The 21,541-nt window shown below is 47.3% G+C and overlaps 10 protein-coding genes across 10 annotated transcripts; 2 read left to right on the top strand and 8 right to left on the bottom strand.

Annotated features, from left to right (window-relative positions):
- Positions 1 to 1,141: 1,141 nt before the first annotated feature.
- Positions 1,142 to 2,641, bottom strand: N7483_000315 (fungal specific transcription factor domain-containing protein; the record flags this gene model as incomplete). The annotated part of the gene is made up of 1 exon (XM_057083753.1): positions 1,142 to 2,641. The coding sequence occupies one exon, from the start codon at positions 2,639 to 2,641 to the stop codon at positions 1,142 to 1,144; it is 1,500 nt and encodes a 499-aa protein (XP_056949902.1).
- A 156-nt stretch (positions 2,642 to 2,797) lies between these two features.
- N7483_000314 (uncharacterized protein) lies at positions 2,798 to 3,092 on the bottom strand (the record flags this gene model as incomplete). Its single annotated transcript, XM_057083752.1, has 2 exons — positions 2,798 to 3,010; positions 3,081 to 3,092. 2 exons carry the CDS (start codon positions 3,090 to 3,092, stop codon positions 2,798 to 2,800), a joined length of 225 nt encoding a protein of 74 aa, XP_056949901.1.
- Positions 3,093 to 3,698: 606 nt separating this feature from the next.
- Positions 3,699 to 4,001, bottom strand: N7483_000313 (uncharacterized protein; the record flags this gene model as incomplete). Its single annotated transcript, XM_057083751.1, has 1 exon — positions 3,699 to 4,001. The coding sequence occupies one exon, from the start codon at positions 3,999 to 4,001 to the stop codon at positions 3,699 to 3,701; it is 303 nt and encodes a 100-aa protein (XP_056949900.1).
- Positions 4,002 to 4,730: 729 nt separating this feature from the next.
- On the top strand, positions 4,731 to 5,750 carry N7483_000312 (AMMECR1 domain-containing protein; the record flags this gene model as incomplete). The annotated part of the gene is made up of 2 exons (XM_057083750.1): positions 4,731 to 5,227; positions 5,291 to 5,750. The coding sequence occupies 2 exons, from the start codon at positions 4,731 to 4,733 to the stop codon at positions 5,748 to 5,750; spliced, it is 957 nt and encodes a 318-aa protein (XP_056949899.1).
- Positions 5,751 to 6,206: 456 nt separating this feature from the next.
- Positions 6,207 to 7,615, bottom strand: N7483_000311 (serine/threonine-protein kinase; the record flags this gene model as incomplete). The annotated part of the gene is made up of 4 exons (XM_057083749.1): positions 6,207 to 6,816; positions 6,874 to 7,204; positions 7,299 to 7,389; positions 7,448 to 7,615. The coding sequence occupies 4 exons, from the start codon at positions 7,613 to 7,615 to the stop codon at positions 6,207 to 6,209; spliced, it is 1,200 nt and encodes a 399-aa protein (XP_056949898.1).
- A 582-nt stretch (positions 7,616 to 8,197) lies between these two features.
- N7483_000310 (DNA polymerase epsilon catalytic subunit POL2) lies at positions 8,198 to 14,995 on the bottom strand (the record flags this gene model as incomplete). The annotated part of the gene is made up of 3 exons (XM_057083748.1): positions 8,198 to 14,136; positions 14,191 to 14,330; positions 14,388 to 14,995. 3 exons carry the CDS (start codon positions 14,993 to 14,995, stop codon positions 8,198 to 8,200), a joined length of 6,687 nt encoding a protein of 2,228 aa, XP_056949897.1.
- A 224-nt stretch (positions 14,996 to 15,219) lies between these two features.
- Positions 15,220 to 16,083, top strand: N7483_000309 (COX20 family protein; the record flags this gene model as incomplete). Its single annotated transcript, XM_057083747.1, has 2 exons — positions 15,220 to 15,754; positions 15,827 to 16,083. 2 exons carry the CDS (start codon positions 15,220 to 15,222, stop codon positions 16,081 to 16,083), a joined length of 792 nt encoding a protein of 263 aa, XP_056949896.1.
- Positions 16,084 to 16,377: 294 nt separating this feature from the next.
- N7483_000308 (uncharacterized protein) lies at positions 16,378 to 17,184 on the bottom strand (the record flags this gene model as incomplete). Its single annotated transcript, XM_057083746.1, has 1 exon — positions 16,378 to 17,184. The coding sequence occupies one exon, from the start codon at positions 17,182 to 17,184 to the stop codon at positions 16,378 to 16,380; it is 807 nt and encodes a 268-aa protein (XP_056949895.1).
- A 567-nt stretch (positions 17,185 to 17,751) lies between these two features.
- sik1 (snoRNP complex protein NOP56) lies at positions 17,752 to 19,432 on the bottom strand (the record flags this gene model as incomplete). Its single annotated transcript, XM_057083745.1, has 3 exons — positions 17,752 to 18,009; positions 18,074 to 19,193; positions 19,269 to 19,432. 3 exons carry the CDS (start codon positions 19,430 to 19,432, stop codon positions 17,752 to 17,754), a joined length of 1,542 nt encoding a protein of 513 aa, XP_056949894.1.
- Positions 19,433 to 19,902: 470 nt separating this feature from the next.
- N7483_000306 (putative histone acetyltransferase (MysT1)) lies at positions 19,903 to 20,946 on the bottom strand (the record flags this gene model as incomplete). The annotated part of the gene is made up of 1 exon (XM_057083744.1): positions 19,903 to 20,946. One exon carries the CDS (start codon positions 20,944 to 20,946, stop codon positions 19,903 to 19,905), a length of 1,044 nt encoding a protein of 347 aa, XP_056949893.1.
- Positions 20,947 to 21,541: the final 595 nt, after the last annotated feature.

The raw sequence follows: 21,541 nt of genomic DNA, 5'->3' as shown, positions 1-21,541 counted from the left end.
ATCTACTATCTGGATTTTTTTTTATTCTGTATGAATCCTAACTGCGAGGAGGCTCAGATCTTCACACGTTATAGTGCAGAGATAATTGCCGCATTGTTCTGAGAATTGCCCGAGCACTAGCAGTGTACTAGTAGATTTGATCGTATGCCAGATAATAAAGGCTTTGTGTCAGTGCTGTGTAATGACGTCTTTCCACACCTCGTTAAATTGAGTACATTGCAGAAATGCAGCGGTTTTCAAATATGGTTGATTTCTGCATCCACTAAACTTGAGTGAGGGGTTACGCATTAGACAGAATGGTTGACGTGTAGTGACATGGAACCAGTTGACCTCCAGGGCACCAGATGTCTTCACTAATGATATTGGACAAGAGCACTTAAGAAGGATCACTAGTCTCTCCTTTACTTTACGTCTAGATATAGCATAGATCCACAAATCTACTAATTCCCAGGCTTGGCTTCAAGTTTCCGTTTACTATTATTGCAAACATGTAATTGCCAATATCCTTCTATTATTTCGTGATCAACCTCTTGGTTCAGAGCCTGAAGAGGATATTCGGGCAATAATTCTGGATAAAGAGCTTGTGCCAGTCGTTTGTAGATCAATAATCCATGCAGGAACTTCACCAGCGACCTTAAATTATGGATCCCTGAGGATCATTATGGTGTTAAGCACGGTTTACATGCTGATAAGTACTTCCAAGGGCATTAATTCTTGCATATGTACTGAGTACACTTCGATATCTTTGTTAATTGGACCATTATGGTGGAATAGATAAGAGATTCAACGCAATGCACCTATCAGTGGGTACCCGGGCAGTGTCCAGATGATAGCTCATCCAACTTGAAGAATGACTTGCGCTCTCGAGCTACTTTCCCTTTCTATTTCTTACGTACATTTACATATGTGATAGATTGCCACTGGCAGTGAACCGTTGATACGACTCGGAGTCCATGTACTAGGGTAGCTCAAGAATGTTCCTGTAATCAGTATCCATACCAGAAAGTGCCGCCTAGTAAGATGTACTTCATGTCACGGTTGAGCCCCCATCTATTAAGAACTTGAATTAGATTGACCATACCTAGCACCTATTCTCCACAAGACTGCCCAGGTGATTGATTTTCCATATATTGAAACATGCTTAACCTGGAAAGCCTTTGCGCCCGTAGGTATTCCCTGTGGAGATGTTGTTCAATTGCTGCATCTCTTGATCCCAAAGGTTCTTAGGTTTGCTATTAGTGAAGTTCGTGACAGATGAAATATCGCTTAAGGAGAAACGACCTACCCAATCAATGAGATCGAAGCTAGATAAACTGGTAAAAGTGTCCCACATAGCCGCTTGCGAGTAGTCATCGTAGCTAAATTGTGATTCATCCAACGACGCTCCTTCTTTAGCTTCCTTCTGAATAGTTGACAGTTCCGAATGCCGAATAGCACTCATGTCAAGGTTACCGATGATATTCAACATATTCCCAAGGAGCTCAGCAGCTTTCACGGTCTCTAAGGATGGACGAGGGCAAGACATCCACGAGTCGTAAGATGACTTCAGTGATTTTATGAGTTTCACGGACTTTCTGTGCGCTTGCAGTTCATTTTCCTTGATAGAGGTGATAATCTCAAGATATACCACCATAGTAGCAGTCAAACAATCACATATCGAGCGCGATACACCAAACCATGCTTGATATCGATATTGTGGTTGGGAAAAGGCACTTTGATACATTTGGATTTGGCAGTCCAGGATTCGACTAGCAGCATCCACGCAATCAAAATGGAATATTTGATGCGAAAGATAGTCTTGTCGACTTGCTAGGTATGGACGGTACAAGATGCAACGTGCCCTTTGATAAGTTATCTCAAGTGTGGAGATCTTTACCATAGCGCTTCCATCATTATCCGAGGTATTGAATGACCTCAAAGTAGAAGGGACCTTGCTCCAAGCTTCGTCAAGCTCCTGTTGCAAGCTGGTTGTATTTTCTGGCGATTGTTGCCCGTCTGGGAGGTGAGCGATCTTATTCGCAAGAGATAGCATCCGCTCTACAGCGACCATATATGTGATGTTGCTGAGATCCGTAGTTTCCGACCGGGAAGGGGGTAGACGCTTTGTTGCAGGACCAAAATCTTCATCCAAAAGGTTGCGTGGGTATATGGTGTCTCCCCTTCCTTTCAAAAGGACAGGAGGTAGTCCGGTCTGCCAGGCAACCAGGCAATCCATTACTGATAGCGAAAGCCATGATCGTCGCCTCATCTCTCCACCGAAAGGGGAGATATGGGAGTAATTCTCCGGATCTCGGTGATAGCCCATCATCGTGGCCTGCCATGATACCATTTCAACAAGCATTGAGATTCCAGTGGTTGAGCTGCTGCTTTGAAGATATTCCATTCCAGCGTAAATTATGGAAGCTTCGACTTTGTATTTTCCTGGAGTGGTACAGTTCGCACTTGCCATAGAAATGGTGCATTGGGATCGATAATGGAAGAACTCGTCATGCGGGGCGGATGTAGCTTTCTCTGGATCTGTTGAATGCTGAATCCAAACTGCGCACCCCAGAACCCCAAACAACAGAGCAAGCCATGTTCGAGATGCACTAGTCGGGTTTTGCCAAAACTCAGCATACTTCACTTGGAAGTCAGCAAGCATAATTCCCCAGGATGAAGGTGGTCTGAAGGAGGTAGATAATCAGAGAAGCCTTACCTCGTGTTTGAAAGTAGGTGCATGTATTATCACTAGACATTTGTTTAGAACGTGACAATTTCGCGGGCTCAAGTACTTCAAAGCAAATTAGGGGACAAGTAGTCAAAACATACTAAATGATGGCTCTCCAGAGTCCAGGCATTGTGCAACAAGGGTATCAGCATCCTGTCGAGAAGGCAGGCCTGCTATTAGGTTTTCAATGGGCGTTTGATTAAACAGGCCGAGGAGAAAAGTGGGGGATTGAGTGAATGTAGCTGATTCGGCTTTGGTTTCTCTGTCGGCAGTGCTTGCTTTAATCAAATCTAACTCAGTGTGCTTTTCAAGAAGATGGCAAGTCAGGGATCGAAAGGGTGAGAAGTGGGAAGTCTGGATGATGATCTCTTACAGCACGTCTCATTATTACACTTCAGTGATTTTGATTTAAAGATAGGCTGTATGTCGGGTTAGAAAGTGTAAGCTCCACCTCTGGCTCATTGGAACATGCCATTGGACTGGCAATGGCAATGGCTTCTTTGGGCTCATTGAGATGGGACGAATGAAGAGAAAACAGAGAATTTGGATTTCTCTGCGCTTGAATTATCGCTTCCAGATGAACAATTCGGCTTTCAAGGCTGCGAATTCGAGCCTCACGCTGAATATGTGGATTAGAATCATCATGATGTCGCTGGTCAGATATTGTAATATAATGACATTCTGGTTCAACTCCACGTCTTATGCAGTTGTCACAAGGGTTTCCACGATTGCATTTTAACCTGTATTTGATATAAAATCGTCAAACGGCCAGGTTTCTCTAGAAACGACCTAAGTGGCGCGTTTTAGAACAATGTAGCGCTCAAATTATACTTACTTTTTGTCACGGCATGAAGCGCACGATAGTTGGACTCGACGCTTTTGATTGCGTATTTTTTGGCCAGCTAGTAGCCGGTATCTTTCATCTGGATGGGACTCCATTAACCGGGAAGCGCGGAATTCGAAGCTGTTGAGAAGGCCTAGATTTTGTAAGCTAATTCCGGAGATCTCCATTGGCCAAATATGCAAGTTGAGTGGATTCGGTCGAGAACTCAATGCGACGGACAACACCGCTTGACCGGGGATCATCGGGGTGATGTAAACGACGATATACATTCTGCTCGCGTATGATACTGTCGATATTCACTTTGACATCGGAATCGGAAGACCAAGGGTATCTTAGGGGTGTTTTGACGGCCACCCCGTTCTGGAGGAGAACGACAGCAGTGTTCCCGTTTCCCAGTATTTGCTCTGGGGGGATTATATTGCCTTGGGCATCGAGAAAGGGTGACGACATTGCGTAAAAAAATGTAGAGGATGCAGTTCTGATCCAAGCTGGATAAATTCTTAAATAATTTTAGGTCCAAGGAAAGGGATGTATAAGATCATTACTAGGTAGATGTATGTGCCAAACGTCGCGTATTACATGGGATATCCACGGGTCAAGCCCGTTCCCACCAATTAGAAATTTTAGTAGGCAAATTTTTGATAGGCTTACACTGTAACTAGCTAAAATATCAAGGACTTGGAGTTGGGAAATCATACTCACTCTTCTACCTGCCTTGGTAGTTAGATTTCTGATAAGCTGAGCATAGCCAGTGTATATAATGAAGGATTCACATCTGCATAGACCTCTTAACATCTTAAATGGTCCCATTTTGATTGTTATGTAATGACCCCTCACGTGTCTTATCAACCTTGGAAAATGCCCCTCCCCCTACGACAACTCACCACTACCTCTTCTACTTCCTTTATTGTCCTTGGCTTTTCTCGTTTGTATTGCCATTCTGTTCCCCAGATCACCCCGGCTCCGCCAGTCTGTTCTAGGCTTGTCCTCTCTAGACTCCACTCGCGATAAGGATCACTCTCTATCTTATCGTCCTACCCCGATTTTGCGACTGCATACAGACTTGCAATCACTTCCAAGATACAGAACTACAGAGATAAATATCCCTCTATTTCTGATTAGCGAACTGTGAGCCTTGGAAGAGAACACGGAAGCAGGGAGTGATCACCGGTCGCAGACATGGCCAGCCCGGCCCTGTGCTACTATTGTTTTGAGAGCCTCTCCGCCTCATTCGATGACCGTGAGCCTATCAACCTCGCAGCAGTAGAAGGTCTCTGGGAACAGCATGAACAATTCAAGAAGCTTTCCACTCTTGGATCCCAGGCCAATCAATCCGGTGACTCCGGCGACGAAGGGGATGTCAATGATGATTCCCAGAAGAGCCTGAAACCACCTGGTGTCCGCCGTCTCCAAAGCCAAACTTCCTCTTCCGATTCTTCTAGCATAGCAACTACCCCTTCTAGTGCTTCTAATACCTCGTCTAATTCCCATCTGTCTAGCTCTACAGCTGCTACAACTCCACTGGGATCACAGGCAAAGACTACAGAGCAGAAGTATCCACTTTTTGTCACATGGAATACTCTTTCACGGAGTGGTCATAAATCTTTACGTGGGTGCATAGGTACCTTCGAAGCGCAGGATCTTTCTTCGGGACTGAATCAGTATTCTCTAACCTCGTATGTGATTTCATTTATCCTACCTTTCATTTTGTCGCATAGCTGATATATATTCGGCAATAGGGCTTTTGACGATACCCGCTTCTCTTCAATTCCTAAATCCCTTCTACCGTCCTTATCATGCTCACTAACCCTGCTGGGATCCTTCGAACCATGCACTAATGCCATGGACTGGACTCTGGGAACACATGGTATTCGCATTTCCTTCATTCATCGTGGTAGACGACACGGCGCAACATACCTCCCCGATGTCCCTGTTGAACAAGGTTGGACCAAGGAAGAAACGTTGGAGAGCTTAATGCGGAAAGCGGGCTGGGATGGTGGTGTTGGTAGTGTGGCTCGACGATTACTACGTACTGGAGCTGCGGGTTCTGGGGCTACGAAGCCTTGGGATCAGGTTTCTGAGTTTCGCACTATTAGGTATCAGGGACATGGGGCAAGTGCTTCATATGCCGAGTGGCAGGAATGGAGGAATTGGGTCCTTTCCCTAGAAGATGGTGCGAATATCCTTGGCTCGACTTGAGTTAAAGGGTAAGAGATATTCTCTTTCCTCATTTGCTAGATGCTGTTTGTCTATCACGGATATTCGGCTTGATGACTATCACGACTTTACGTATCTCTTACAGAGAATTTATGATTAAGATACTTTAGTTTTTGTTTCATGTCATCGAGTACCAGTTGGGTTGATCTGAGTTGAATACAGCAATTTATGCATGTACTAGCGTAAGAAGTGGTGTGCTTACTTCAAGGAATTCCAATTACTTCTTACTAAACAAGCTGATTCATCAATCATTGCCAGCCACCTGGGCATTTGGTTATGATAAATTTCCACAACATAGATACAAATGTGCACTTCAAACAGCGCCTTGGCACTGCCACTGAGCAATACGAGAGGTCGATAGAACAACAAGGAGAACTATTCCAAGCGTACAGCAAAAGCCTGAGCAAGTCATGCTATGCTCTTATCCACGACGATCCCTTATTTAGCATGGGCACCCCGATTCCACAGTCCAGCCATCGTCTCTTTCACCCGGCGTTCCTGTTCCCGAATCTGAATTTCAGATTGTCCCCTCCCATTCCCTCGACTATCAATATGCATAGGACTTCCAGCATTCGAGGTCGGCGGGGTAGCATGTCCAGTCTCTTCAGTGATCTCCTGTCCATTCACACGCTCAGGCTTAGGATCAATGCTCATAACACCATCCATCATGAATCCACCACCCTCGCGGAGCTTGTTAATAGCGCGCACAGTATCGATAGCGCGGTGCAGTGTGCGACGAGCATTGAAGTTCTTCTTAACTGTTGGCAATAGATCCTCGCCAGATCCAGTGCGCAAGGCCTCGTATGGCGGGTTGATCCAGGTATGTTGAAGTGCCTCGTGAGCGGTCATGCGCTTTGTTGGGTCGATGGTTAAGCAGCGGTTGATGAAGTTGCGGGCTTCCTGAGAGACGCCGCGCCAGTATTCTAGAGGTGTGAAGGAGTAATCGGCTGCAAGAATTGCTTGCATCTCTTCTAGATTGGAGTCCCGATCAAAGGGGGTATATCCGCATAGAAGGAAGTATGTGATTACACCGATGGCCCAGATATCACTAGTATATGTGTTAGAGCGTATGCGCATTGAAAAGAAAGGGCGTCTCGGCACTTACACTGGCTTGCCGTGTCCGCTCTTCTTGAAAATCTCTGGTGCCATATATCCCGGTGTTCCGCATGTTGTAGTCAAGACATGGAATTGCTCCTCGTCCATGATTCTGGATAGTCCAAAGTCCGCAATTAAAAGATCCGCATTATCCTCTGGTGTGCGGAAAAGTAGGTTCTCTGGCTTCAGATCACGATGAACGATCCCATGATCATGCAAGTAGGCCACAGCGGACAGAACAGCTCGAATTAAGCTCGCTGCATCAGTTTCGAAGTAACTGCCTTTTCGGCAAATGCGATCAAAGAGCTCTCCACCTAGAGCAAGATCTGTGACCAAGTATACTGCATTCGATCCATTATTAGCTGACTGCCCTGAGGGGGGGTGTATGGGTAGCCAAAGCCCCGCTGGATCCAAAGATGAGGAGCTGTGACGTACAGTTGTTCATAGTTTCAAAGTAGTCCACCAGTGTAAGGATATTCTGGTGGCCCATAGACACCCGCTTTAGCACGGCAATCTCATTGCGAACCTATTACACAGATTATATGTTAACCTCCTAATCGTCTCAAGTGTTGGTCCCATCCTACCATGTGTTCGCGGCCCGCCATCAGACGCTTATTGATCACTTTCGCCGCATAATAGCGACCGGTGTCGATATGCACACATTCCTTCACGACAGAGTATGAGCCAGCGCCGAGCGTCTTGCCGGTCTTGTAGCGACAGGGCTGGACCTGAGGTCTCGGGGGTTGCGCCATTAGGACCAAAAGCGGAGGTTCGGTATGCGGGGAGAAGGATAGGTGGTCCTGAAGGGTTCAGGGGTTGCGAGAACCAGCGTCGGGGAGGGAATAGGTGGTTATTTAGAGAGGATAAGATGATTTGCGCCCGTATGAACCTGTGATTATTTAGAGAATCAGCCTCAAGCTACGCAATGTGCTACACTGACAGTCCCAAGCGCGGTGTTTCAGCCCCGCCAACCAACCATATGAGACAAATACCCACCGAGTTTCAAGTGCTTTATTTGGTTGCCTGAGCTCGGCTATAAAGAGAGCTTGGAAATATTTGAAAGCTTCAAGTGTAGGGACTTCTTATTGGAGAGTGTATTTATAGAGTGGTAGACCGGAGTGGAAAAGGAAGAAGAACTTGAAGTGTGACAGATAAAATGAATTATTGACCAGTTGATTGAAAGATCGTCGACGGGTTTCCTATTTACACACTTGCGAAACACCATACCATGCAAAGTAAAATAAAAACTCCTCCGGACTCCTCCATATATCCTTAAACATGGGAATGGTAATAAAATGAATCAAAACAAAGAAAGAAACGCTAACATCTGCCCATTACATCCGGGCCAGAACATCGTCGACCACCTTTTCCAATAACTGCAGGGTATGGAATTTGGCCGCACTTTGGAGAACTTGAAGCTTGCGCTGAGTCTCCTTCCGATCAATTGTCGGAGCCCAGATACCACTGCAGGAGCAGTGTTCCATGAACTCACTGACTTTAAGACTTTGACATTTGGAGCATTTGAGATCCTGAGTCTGCCACTCCACCACAAGACCATGAACTTGACCAATGAGCAATTCTTCCTGAGCAAGTCGATCATACTCCGTCTGACAGAATGGACAGCGCCATGGTTTGGGAGTTTTGGTAAGGTCTGTGCCAGGGTCTGGCAGCACATCTTCGTCGCGGCAGAGGTCCAAGTCACGGATGAGACAGCAGGAGTTACAGGTTAACTCCGTGAGTTTCAGATTGGTGCTCGGGTTCTCGAATCGACCTTCTTTGCTGAACTCACGCACTTCGAACAAAGCTAGCAATTCGCGACGAAGTAATCGTGATTCAAGTGTGGTGATTTTGGATAGGCTGAGGACTTGCATGAGTAACTTAACCAGCTCCAGTGAAGGATTGCGCCTGTCGTTGGTTGGATCAACCAGCACACCTGGAAGTACTGGGAAGGCATAGTCGGAGGCAAGCTCAGGGTGTAGCAGCTCGTCGCGCTGACGACGAATCAGACCAGAGATCTGCTTCTTCAGAGGCTTGGAGAACTTCTCTGCAAGAATAGCAGCGATTTCTTCGCTTTCCTTGTCGCTGGGTTGTCCAATTGGAATCTGAGTCATGCGAGGGGTAGACGACATGTTACCATCCTGGAGATCAGGGCGTTTCAGTGAGTGCATCAGCTCGATGTACTCGACCACCCAGTCGTTGAAGATAGCTTGCATGGGTGTCGGCAGGAATCGATTGAGTTGCCAATGCATAACAGTTTCCAAATTCTGATTTTCAGCTTCTACGACTTCTCGACAGCCCTTGCCACCATAGTTGTACTCGTCATACCACACAAGGTAGTCCCAGTATTCCTTAATCTCGAGATCGATAAAGTGGAACGATGGATTCGCCCGGATTGATTTCAGGACATACTGACTGTAGGCATACGCATTGCCCACCTCTGTCTTGGTAGTCTGAAGCAAGAGACGAGTTGAGCTGGCAAAGATAACATTAGAACCGACCCGCCGGAATTCAGCCATCAACCTCTGGAACGACTTTCGCGAGAGCAACCGAACGTAGTTGTGCAATGATCGATCATAGAGACATGAGACTGGACTCTCTACCCATCGGATTAAGTGCTGGACCATGATGTCGGCCATACTGTTTCCTGCACAGGCTTCTGTCCACCAGTGCTTGACCATTTCTCGCAGAACATGGGCACCAGCAGATGCGAACGCTTTTTCAGAGTACAGTACACCAGTGTCCTCGCCGTTTCCTGAAGCCAGCAGACTGTTATCACTTCCATCCATTTCGCTGACAATGGAGGAGGTAAGAATCGTGTTGATGGCGAGATTTCGAACATCCAGCTCAATGCAAACAGTGGTGTACGCATTCGGAGTGTTGACAGCAGGCATATTCACCTTCTCCAGTGGTCCCATGATATCGTCCTTTTCAAATCCAGCATGATCTGGTCGCGGTCCTGTTGACCACCATAGGACGACGTTGCTTTGCTGAAGTCGTCTGGCGTATGAAATATCAATCAAGTACCGGGGGTCATCGGTTTCCAGATTACAGAGAGGGACATCTCCATATCGGGCAAGCAGAGTCAGGTGCTGAATCCAAGCAGACAAATACAAGTAATGAGTAACCAAGCGCCTGGCAATAAACGACTGCCAGCCCAATGGTGGCAGGTCCATATCAGACACTTCAGGCTTGACTGATAGAGTGGGATACTCTCTGAGGATAGGGATATCATGACACAGCCGGTCCTTTTGCTGGGACTGGATGACGAGGACAGTCGGCTTGGTCTCGTCATTACGAAGCTTTCTGATGAGATCACCGACTTCCAAGTGAGCCTTTCTCCGGGTCATCACCTGGGTGGTCTTGAATTTAATCTTGTCCTGGTACTGGAAAGCGTTCTGCGAGTCATCGGCGGATGCATCCTGAAGTTTCCGGGTAAGGAGCTCTGAGTAGATCTTGTCCACGTTTGGAAGACCCTGGACGTCTCTTGTACGGTTTAGAATGACAATGTGTGCCTCGTTCTTCGTTGTTGAGAACAGCGCAAATACCTGTTTCTCTCCAGAAGCCACATGGTAGAGGTAATGGTATGCCAAGGGCGAATCCATCAAGTAAGGTTGATCAGAGGTGGTATGAAGCAATGTAGATAGATCAAAGCCCTTCTCCAGTCCATCACCCAAAACTCCACGCTGCTCTTCATCGAAAGTGCAGTGACTTCCCAGCTTGAGCACCGCCCTGACACTCGGAGAAATGTTACGCTCGTAGACACCCTCAATACTGGGGTGTTGGAATAATACGTCCATCTTCTCCGACTCTTCAATGAATGTGTCTTCTGATAAAGATACCTTGAACAGGTGAACTGAAGGATGGCCGTTGGGCAATGTATGGTTGACTTTTTCGACTTCGCAATCAGGCACCTCAATATCGGGCAAGGAATCTCGCTTCAAATTGACAAAGAACTGTCGCGGAACCTTAATATTGAGGGCATGAACCTTTTGGTCGATGAGAACAAAAGCCCGCACGATTCCTGGTCGACCTGTTTCGCACAATTGCAAAACCTGCCAGGTGCTGATGTACAGCATCTGCGCCTGGTTGCGGAAGAAACCGCTCAGGGAGTCTGAAGCAATGTTTGATCGGTCGCCAAACAACTGACGGCGGCGAATACGTGCTTGCTTCTGGATCTTCCATTTTTGCTTCTGATATCTGATGAAGCCCTGGTAATCATCATCGATGGACGGCATCACCGCCGGAAGGCTGGCAAAGGGATCAAGTGATGTTTTCTGGAGACCTTCTGGGTGCTTTCTTTTCTGAGACACCTTGGTCTCAGGCGTCACGTCTTGGGTTGAGTTGGCAAGGGCCTCATCCATGTCACCAGAATGTTGGACACGATGTTCCAGAATGTTGGTCGGTATTGATGAGAGAGGAGCCTTGTCGGATTTCGCAAACAAGTCGGTCATCTTCTTCTGCTTGAACTTGTCGTCCTGCTGGTTAATTCGCTTCTGTAACCAATCGGGGTGAGCAACGCGAGGAACGGGGTTTCGAAGCTTCTGCAGCGCCGCTGGAATTGTGATAAGTTTTTGAATGACGGACCCCAGACGCTCAAGATAGTAATCCCAATCAAGGAGACTTCGGGGATCCATATCAGTAGGCTCTTCTTTGAGCCACTTTCGCAGGAAAAATCTCTTGACAGCGGGCTCAGCAGAAAAGATGGCGACAGGAATGGCTCTCTCAGTGACTGGGGCGTTCCTTGGTCTCGAAGAAATAATGTACTTGCAGTTCAAGCCCTTATCCTTGACCATTTGCTCGCCCAGGAACTCCGCCAAACGTTTGGCGGTGGTGATAGACGTGGATTTTTGATTTCCATACTCCTCCAGGGTTTTCGCCATGCTTCGATTCTCTGAAATGAGATCGATCAGCTCCTCGTCGGCCAGTGTGGCTCCCTTCTCGTAGAGAACATCCAACCATCGATCGGCGACTCGGGCAACGGCGGCATATGTTTCAGCCAAATTCTTGCCTTCCAAAAAGAACTTGAAAATTTGCGTCTGGAAAATCTTGATCAATTTCAGCTCTCCTCGTCGTTTGACTTCAAAGCCCTTCAATTCAGCCAACGATCCATCGTGATTGAACACAGCGTATCGCTTCTTCAAGTTCTTATCTTCTTCCTTTGAGGTTGGAAGAATCATGGCTCGGTATGGACCATCAACCTCGAAGAAGATGGAATTCTCACTGAAGGTGTCATATTTGAAGGTAGCAGGATCTACGAGCGCCTGGTATTGGTGATTTGTATACTTGGCATGCACGAGATGGTTAAGCATAACACAAGGATACGATATACCCAGCTTCTTGCCATTCTTCAGCGTGAACGAGAAGTTTTCGGGAAAGGTTCCGGGAAGCATGCACCAGATACCATCAGTGTCAAGTTCCAAAGGTCGACCAATACGTTCAACAAGCTCTCGCGCCATCTGAATGATGTGGGCACCTGTCAGACAAGTAACACCGGCCATCTCCATCGAATACCAGCGAGAACCCTTTCGCATGACGTAACCGTAGAAACTGTTCAAAATGACTTTGTGGGCGAGCTGAAGCGAATCAAACAGAATGATCATCTTCTTTGCTTCGTCAATCTCGGCAGCTGAAGCGCCTGATGATTGCAAGGCATCTGCTTTGTTCTTCCAGACCTTTTGTTTTCCCTTGAAATCGTATCGACGATCACGGAAACTTCGTACGGTGTCGACATAGAACGGATTCTCTCTCTGGCAGATGATAGCTTCGCGGACCATGGTTTTGCTGTCGTGGATTTTATGGTAAATCTTCTTGCTGTAGTCTTGCAGTCGCTTCTTAACTATACCAGCTTGGTCCTCGATACTGAGTTCCCCGAACGATCGCATGGGGGCATTCTTGTGTCTTCCAGGGAAGCGCTCATTTCCAGTGGCTCGTCGAATCATGTTGTATTCGTCACGCTTTGCTGGCAAAAATTCACCACGCCAGGCCCACGGCATTCGCCTGTCACAGGTCTTGCCAGGTCGATTGAAATCACAAGCAGCACAATTAGATTCCTCGATCATAGAGTCAGGTTGCAATCGATTCGTAATCATGATATTTGGGTACATGGAAGCAACATCCAAATGGTAGATGAAAGGAACCTCATGTCTGGTTGGGTTGTCCCTGAGGTCAACCAACTTTTCCAAAATCTGAGCCTTGACCTGGTCATAATTCGTGACATCGTCGATAGACTTCTTCTCTTCAACTTCGACACTAAACTTGAGCGCATGATCGAGATCGCGAATAAGTTCCTCAATCGCGGCTGGATCGATTGTGAATGCCACAGGAATGTCACTCCTGAAAACACCAGCTTCAATACTTTCGACGTGGCCACCAACATAAGTTTGGGACTCCAGCAGATGACCCTCGTAGAATGACTCAGGCGGTTCCTTGTGCTTGTTGGGAAGGATGATCTCATTTCGGTACGCTTCAACCATGAGAAGCATTTCACACAGTGTTCCAGTTCCCTTTCGTAATGTGTCGTCTGGATTGAGCGGAATGATTGTGCACAGGGAGAAGATAAAAGGGTGTACATATTTCATGTAGAGGTAGTATGTCGCAACCGCATCGGAAACCGAATATTCAGCAAGAGTTTGAGGCCTCTCGCTTGCATATGGAGTCATCAACTCCGGATCAAGCTCATCGGGATCATAGCCAAGCTTTGCAACGGTGACGGCTTTCAAACCACGGCTTCCCTGGGGAAGATAACTGTCACGACTGACCCACGCGAAACAATCCATGTGTACACAGTGGTCAGCTTGATAGATATCTTCGCTGTTCTTTCTGAAACCGATCTCTGTGTACATGTCAATTCCTTGAACACTTGCTCTTGCTTCGACGAATGGCCAATCGAAAAAGTCACCGTTGTATGAGGCAATGACAGTTGGCTTGGCAATCTTGATGTGCTCAAAGAATCGCTCTATGAGGGCTCGCTCGTTTGGCTCGTTGAAGATCACGAAGGGACCGTTGTATTCCGGTTTAGGCGTGTACTCGAAATCGTTAATGTCTTCGGATACGATCTCTCGATTTGTGATGAGAAACCCTTGTCCGTCGATCATGTACGAAATCATCATGATTTGATCGAAAAGGGCATCAGGGAACTTGAGTGGCAACTTCGTCGTCTCAATATCGAAGGCCAGAACAACAGGGTCGGCACGTGTAAGTCGCTCTTCCAGGCATGTCAAGGATATCACACCTTGCCTCGACTGCACATTGTACCACTTTCCAATTCGAATATCTAGGAACAATCAGCAAACGGGGTATATATTGCCTTGCGTTTGAAACCACAAACCCTTGTCAATCGATACTCGAACATGATATGGAACGTCGTACTCTCGAATATCCACAATAAAATCACTCGCTTGCATGTTGGCATTAGGTCGTTGCTCATTAATTATTTCGTCATCAAAAAGGTCGAAACCGGTTGGTGCGCTGCAGAGTATCAATTAGCAGATAGTCGGAGATTCCTTGTAAGTTCTTGTGACAAACCTGATCACTTCAGCAAATGCGTCCATCTCAGTCGCATTCTTCTTATTCTTGTCCACCAGAGGTAGAAGTGTTCGTCGAACCTCGAGCAGGTTGCTGACATTCGCAAAGTTCAACCTAATGAATGTTCTCCGGTGTCCGAGAAGGTGGTTCGGGAGATCCAAATCTTCCTTATCAAGTCTCTTGAAGTTCTTGACCAAGCCTTCAAAGTTTCGACGACACCATTCCTCCACTTCCATCTCATGGTTCTTCTTTACCACAATGAGAAAGTATGGGTCGTACTCGACAGTGGCTTTGAAGCTACCTCCGTCGTCTTGAAGGAAATAGTAATCCACACCAGCACGACCTCCTGGCACATTGGCATCTTCTATTGTCGTACTGTGCATGTTGATGAGCCAACCAGCTCTGGTATCACCAGACTCAAAACGTGGAAAGCCGAGAGATTCATCGATGCTGTTGGCCAGTCGGATGGACTCGAATTTCTCATCTTGGGAAGTTGCTTCTGTAGAACGCAGGGAGGAAAACTCGACAGTCTTTGCTCGACGTGGATTTGAAGACGCTGCACTTGATCGGAACTTGTTCCCATACTTGCTGGGTTTTCGCGACGGCATTGTGAATTTGGGACCCAGTCGGGCTACTCGGTATCAGTTTTTTGTAGGCAGGATGGTTCGCGTTTCGACGTGCATGAAATAGAATTGAGGAGATTAGGTGGATAGGAAAGTTGTATGTTTTGTTAGCCACAGGCACACGGGCGGCACAAAGGTGAGAGGTCCTGCAGCCAATGTCTGTAGGAGGGTCCGGTCCTATTAGCCCTGCTCCAATCCAGTCGGTCGTAATGCACTATTTGGACGCGTTCGCGTCTCCCGCACGCGTGAAACCCTTAGTCATCAATGAGTTCGGAATAACTATCCAAATACAGCATGCAGCGGATGATCGATATACCGCGGCGATATTGACTATCACTTCTTTTGCCAGCTCGCGATACATAGACCATACGATCAATAGTGGTTTCTACAATAATATGACGGACAATTCACGAGATTCCAACGCTCCTCAGGAGCCCGGCAGCCATCTTCCTGCCAGCACTCCCAACACCGACCCCACCAAACCAAAGCATGATTTCCCTCAGTCGCAAGTTGGAAAGCTATGGGAGGCTTTCGGAAACCCCGAAGATCAGGTGAACATGCTCTCCAATGCCTCTTATAAGCCTCGAGGCAAGGACCCAAAAGATGTTTCATACTCAGAGGTTGTGGGAGACGTCTCTATGTCCGAGATCTCTACATTCTACAAAAAACCATGTGCACGGGAGTCTCTATTGACCGGAATTGGTGCCGGTTTTGGAGTTGGTGGTGTTCGCGCAGTGTTCGGAGGTATGCTTCTAATATATGACTGCATTATATAAATCATCTCAAAGTTCATAGACTAATTGGTTATACTTTTAGGAATGCGGTCATTATGGTCTGCCGGAAACTGGGCCGTCGGAGTATTCGCAATCACATCACTAGGAGCTTACGAGTTTTGCCGCCGTCAACGAAACGAAGAATTGCACGGAATGAAACAGGCCGTTGAGTTGATGAAGGAGTTAAAAGATAAGAAACAACGTGATAAGGAAAAGGCTATGGAGGCGGCAGCGAAGCGGGCAGAGGAAGAAAGGCAAAAGAAGAGCTGGACGAACCCTTCGAACTACAAATTTTGGTAACTTTGCTCGACCATGAGCCGGAGTCGCGGTGTTTGTGTGATTATATCAAAACTGTATATTCTGATCCCGTATGAGGGGTGATTGGCATCATATCATGAAGTCATCTCTGTGTATCATAGCGTCCCAATTTCCAACCAATTCCAAACTTTGGTCAAATGAACCAAAAACAAAGGTCACCATGCAGCATGCTCCTATACGCCTGAACTTCTGGTCCAAAAGAAAAAAAACCAATCGCAATCGCAATCGCACTCAAAATATCATGAGATAACCAGGAAGAAAATGCGACCAATTGGCCTACATGTCAAACCTAACTCTCTTCTGGATAGACCCATGTTGAATGCCGTGGATCATTCCAAGAGGATCCTTTTCATTCCTTCGCTCTCTTCGCTTCTCACGAGCTTCGCGTGCCTCGCGATTCTTCCATTCGGCGACTTGTTTCTGTCGTTTTTGTGACCGTGCCCATGCCATGGCTGCAGTAGGCTTGAAGCCTACTCCATTGATTCCGTAGCCATCGTCTGTTGGATCCGTGGGATCATGACCTGTTATCTCATGATCATGCCAGGTAAATGGGTCTTCTTGTGAGGCATCTCCTAGGGGTGGCGAAAGTCTTTGCTTTCGTTTCGACGGAGAGCTGCGCTGTGGTGATTTTCGGGGGCGTGCAGATGTCTTTTTGGAAGGTGTAAGAGGTAGTTCATTAGGAATGTCATGTCGTGTGTCTTGAGTCAGAGGTACGGAGGCTGATCGGTAGCTAGGATCTTCGTTCGGCAGGTTGCTGTGGTTTGGCCAGGCCTCGGACGCTGTTCTGAAGTCTCTCGCGAGGGGAGTCTCTTGTATCGGTACGGTTGATGGTTCTTGCATGGTATGATTGCCATTTGGTCGACCCAAGTCTGTCAGCCCCCGAATTGCGAGTTGCTTGAAGCTGCCCGCAACTGCGGCACGAGGGCTGTGGCGCCCTGTCTCGTCTTCCTGAAATCTCACTTCTTGAAGACTTGCAAGAGAGACAGTCGATGTTGGAGATGTTGAGGGACTATAATATTCGGATTCCGAAGGTTCTCGTTTGCGCCTGGGCGAGAAATATGGAGGGAGATCCGTGGTCATCATCGTCAAACTCGGAGCCGTGTAGAGATCAGAAGAATCCCGAGAATGAAGTTGTATTTGAGCTGAAATAGCCCCCGTTGAACAATCAGGGCTAGAGGGGTAAATTCATTCTGCAGCGATCCCTATACTACCTAGGGTGCGGAGATCAGGACAAGTGAGGGGCAAGGTCATTGGACGCTCGGGTGTAAGATGTGTAAGGCGTGGTCTGGATTTGCGGGACCCAAAATCGATGTTTAAAATGGAATATTCAGTCTTCACGGTTCCACGGTTCATCTTCGACCTGATCTATTACAATGAACAAGCAAATTCAAGTTCTGCATCTTATTTCAACGACAAAAGAAATCCTACAGTGGTTTATAAATCAGGTAGTAAATGAAATAAAAAAAGGCATCTTATTTGAAACACAGGATAGAGCAAATCTTATTGCCAATATTTGGCCTAAATCGAAATAATTTACAGATCCCCGATCCTATCGAGTCGTGAACAAGATTGAACGTATATGAAAAGAAAACATTAAAATGAAATCCCAACGCCATGACAAAGACTCCCAGTTCCGAACAAACAGCGCTTTTATGCCTTCTGCTTCTTCTTAGAAGGCTCCGCATCGGTGTCGTGCTTGCGCTTCTTCTTCTTCTCAGGCTCGGCCTCAGCAACATCAGACTTTCTCTTCTTCTTCTTGTCGCTCTTATCGCTCTTCTCCTTCTTCTCTTTCTTCTCCTTCTTCTCCTTCTTCTCCTTCTTGGGGGAGGCATCCTCCATCTCGTCATCACTACCGTCAACGTCGGCATCCACATCCATACCGGCCAGAACGGCATCCATGGCGTTTTTCTGTAATCCGACTGTTAGCAATTATTCAAGAATAGATATAGTAAAGAGATCATCGTGAACATACCATGGCAACTTCGTTCTTAGTAGGGGCAGCACCAGTAGCGTAGAACTCCAGGCGCTCCTCAACCTGCTGCTTCAGAGCCTCACCGAACTTGGTCGATGGCTCCTCAGAGAAGTTATCGATACGGGAAGCAATGGAACACTTGTTGGCAAGGAAACGAGAGATGCGACCCTTGTTCTTAGGACCAGCACGGCCAATGAAAGAAGAGTGGTACAGCAGACCGTACTTGGGGGTGTTGCCCTTAGTCTTCAGAGCACGGAAAAGAGCCTTCTCGGCACCGAGAATCTGAACAGTGGAGGCGGGGTACTTGGAGAGGTTGGTCAAGCTACCGGCGTGGGAGATCAGACGAGCACCAACGACCTCACCGATAAGAGCAGCAAGGTTAGGGGCGACAACGCTCATCTTGGAGACTAAGTACTGGTACAGAGACTTGCGGTACTTGGCAAGGCTGACGACACGCTCAGCGAAAGCGGTGACGTTCTCCATGTCGGCGTCAGAGATATCCTGACCCATACTGTGCTTGGCGGCATCAATGATGTTCTGGGCGACATCCTTGTCATCCTCAACAAGAGCAGCAATGTCATGCAGGCGCTCGTCGTTAAGGTTCTTCTTGTCCTTGACGAAAAGGGCAACCTCAGCGTAGCGCTGGTTGTCAGAGACAATCTTGATCAGCTCGGGGAAGTGCCACGAGTACCATTCACGGACACGCATGGCGAAAGTGTTAACAGCCTTGTCGAGCTGGTCAAGAATGGCAATGGCCTGGATAATGTGGTTGTCATCGCGCTGGACGGAGAACTTGACCTTGGCGCGAGAGTAGGCGTGACCGAGACCGAGCTGAGCGGTGTCAATGTCACCCTCGCGGAGCTGCTTCAGCAACTTGGTGAAGTGCAAACGAATACCACGGAGGAGATCCTGAACAACCTCGCTGGTATCACCGGTCTCACAGTCGACGAAGTCGAAGGCGGACTTGATGCTTCCTGCAAGAGCCTTGTCCAAAAGACCCAACACAACCTTCTTCTTCTTGCTCGGCTTGGGGAGGTTCAATTCCAGGAAAGAGACCAAGGTCTCGGAGGCGACACCCTCGGAAATATCGTTAATTTCACCGAGAGCCTGCTTGTTGTTCCTTGATGTGGGTTAGCAAATAAGGTCTGGTGAGAAAATAAATTCTGTGGGGCAGAATTGTCGGTTTGAAACATACTCGAAGGGAAGGAAACTGGCAAGGTCAATCATCTTTCCAAACTTGGCAAGGTCATTGACACCCTCCTGGACCTCCTTCAGGCTGTTGCCGACAACATCGCCCTTAATGGCGACCTTGAAGAGCGAGTAGCCGATAGGGCTCTCGAAAAGAAGATAATCGGCCATGGCGTTATGAAAATTGTGGTCCAGTAAAACGCGAATTGACCGGATAAAGGCGAATTACAGCAACCAAGACCCACGAAGGATTCGAGTGGGCGACACTGTGGGTGGTTGAAGCGGTCGTTCTCAAGAGCGGAAGAGAAGTCGAAAATTGAGAGCTTTTTTTCGCCGCTAACCCGGAATAGTGCGACGACTCGGTGACGGTAGGCAAAAAAATACCCCATTCACCGCCTTCCTGTTACGTCACACACTATATGGTCGCGGCAGTACTTGCCGCGACTGCGGGGAGACTACCAGAGAAACGCCTTAATCAACCCCTCTACCAAAGCTTCCACGAGTAAGGACGAATGAGATTCTAAGGTTATTCTAAAGCATTTCAATTTTCAACTTCATCGTTGCTTTGCGATTAATACAGTGTTCATTATCATCAAATCAGATGTTACATTATCGTACAAGATTGCATTCAGATGGTCAAATCAGTTTTCCTCTGAGCCACTTTCCTCATTTTCAGACAAGCTCCTGGACTTAGGCATCCCCACAAATCCATCTTCTTTCACAGGGTCATCCAGTGAGAGATGATGCTTTTTCGCCCATTCCCACACGTCTGATTTGCGGATCATCATCTTGGGACCCTGTTCAGCTTCCGCTTCGCCCATGAGCCGACTCATCGTACGTTTCTTCTCAGGCTGGGCAACATTCATACTCTTGACAGCAGTAATCACGTCCTCTGTCAACATTCCAGTGGCAAGGCCAATCTCTTCAACGGTCATGGTTTCACGCTGTATTTTCTTCCGTTTTGACGGGGTGCTTGGGTTTGCATGATTGTTCTCGGACTCTTCTCCACGTTTTCCGCGTAGTACGTATCTCGCGATTCGCTCAGCCCAAAACCGATTGTAACTCTTCTGACCGAGATCACTCAATGGTTTCTCTGGACCACCGATGTATCCACCAGGTGAATCCCATCCACTGAGTTTGTAGCTTACCCCCATCAGGAGTTTACCAAGTTGTCTGTGTTGGTAAGGCGGAAAGATACAAATACATGCGAGATTATTTGCGTCCCAGGATAGTTTTTCTTTGGAGAAGAACCCGAGGACATGGTAGTTGTCCGGGTTATCAGGGTCAGTGAAAGTCAAAATGTAGTAGAGAAATGTCGCAACGTCAAAAAAGACTGTCTTGTGATCGAGGAAAAGTTTGGCAAAAAGCGACAAGTTCTGCCCAAAGAGCTTGTATTCCTCTCCGTCAACCTCCCACACCGCATATCCACCATGGTCGTACACTTTGGTACCAGGTGGGGTTGTACAAAACTCGCAAGCCGAGGTATGAGTTGCAAAAGCTTCGTCGTCACAAGAGTATCGAAAGCACCAACGACAAACATAGAGACAATCGGCGTCTTTGGGAATCAGGTCTTCTGGATAGATGGACTGGTACCATGGTTTGAAGAGGAGGTCTCCCAGCACAACATTTTTGAGATTTCGGTCGCCTGGACTTTGTAGCCGCGAAGCTGAGGCGCTGGTCGCCATTTAAGGACTTGAGGGTTCGTGAATCGACGCGTTGATTGCGTTGATGACGCGCGGGAGCTAGGGTTCAAGGGAGGGGACCAGCGGACTAGCCATCAGCATCACCGCGCCAGCCAAGCTTTTGTATTGTAGGGATGGTAACAGCTCACTTTTACACCCATTGGAGAAAGATGCATAGAAAGTGGTGTCTAGACCTTTGCGCACCGTATCCCCAAATGGACAAGGGAACGAAAATCGAGTGCTGAGTCAGCAAAACAGGTGACCTCAGATCGACTTGAAAGTGGAGAGCTTTTATCTTATCCCGCTGTTGCCTGCTGATGTACTTACTCGTATAAGTAAAAGGGAGTTGTGAAATCATCTGCAACTTATCCTTGCTTCTGACATTTTGCCCCCCCTATTCTCCTTTTTAAACCTTTACTCTTGTAGGCAACAATCATCATACTTTCTATGATATCTACCCTGATTCCCGTTTGATCGTGAAGATCGACCATCTTCCGTCAAGTACCGCAATATCCGCGTCTTATCCTTTTCCGTACTACATTCCCCACTTCGCTTTGATCATCCAACCTCAAACAAGCCTAGGTATATCATCTACATT

This window comes from Penicillium malachiteum (assembly GCF_028827825.1).
Source record: "Penicillium malachiteum strain IBT 17515 chromosome Unknown utg000001l:1.0-8184562.0:1.0-8186909.0, whole genome shotgun sequence".
Taxonomy (NCBI): Eukaryota; Fungi; Ascomycota; class Eurotiomycetes; order Eurotiales; family Aspergillaceae; genus Penicillium; species Penicillium malachiteum.
Note: the sequence above shows the minus strand (reverse complement) of the source record. Positions and strands in the feature narration are given on the sequence as shown.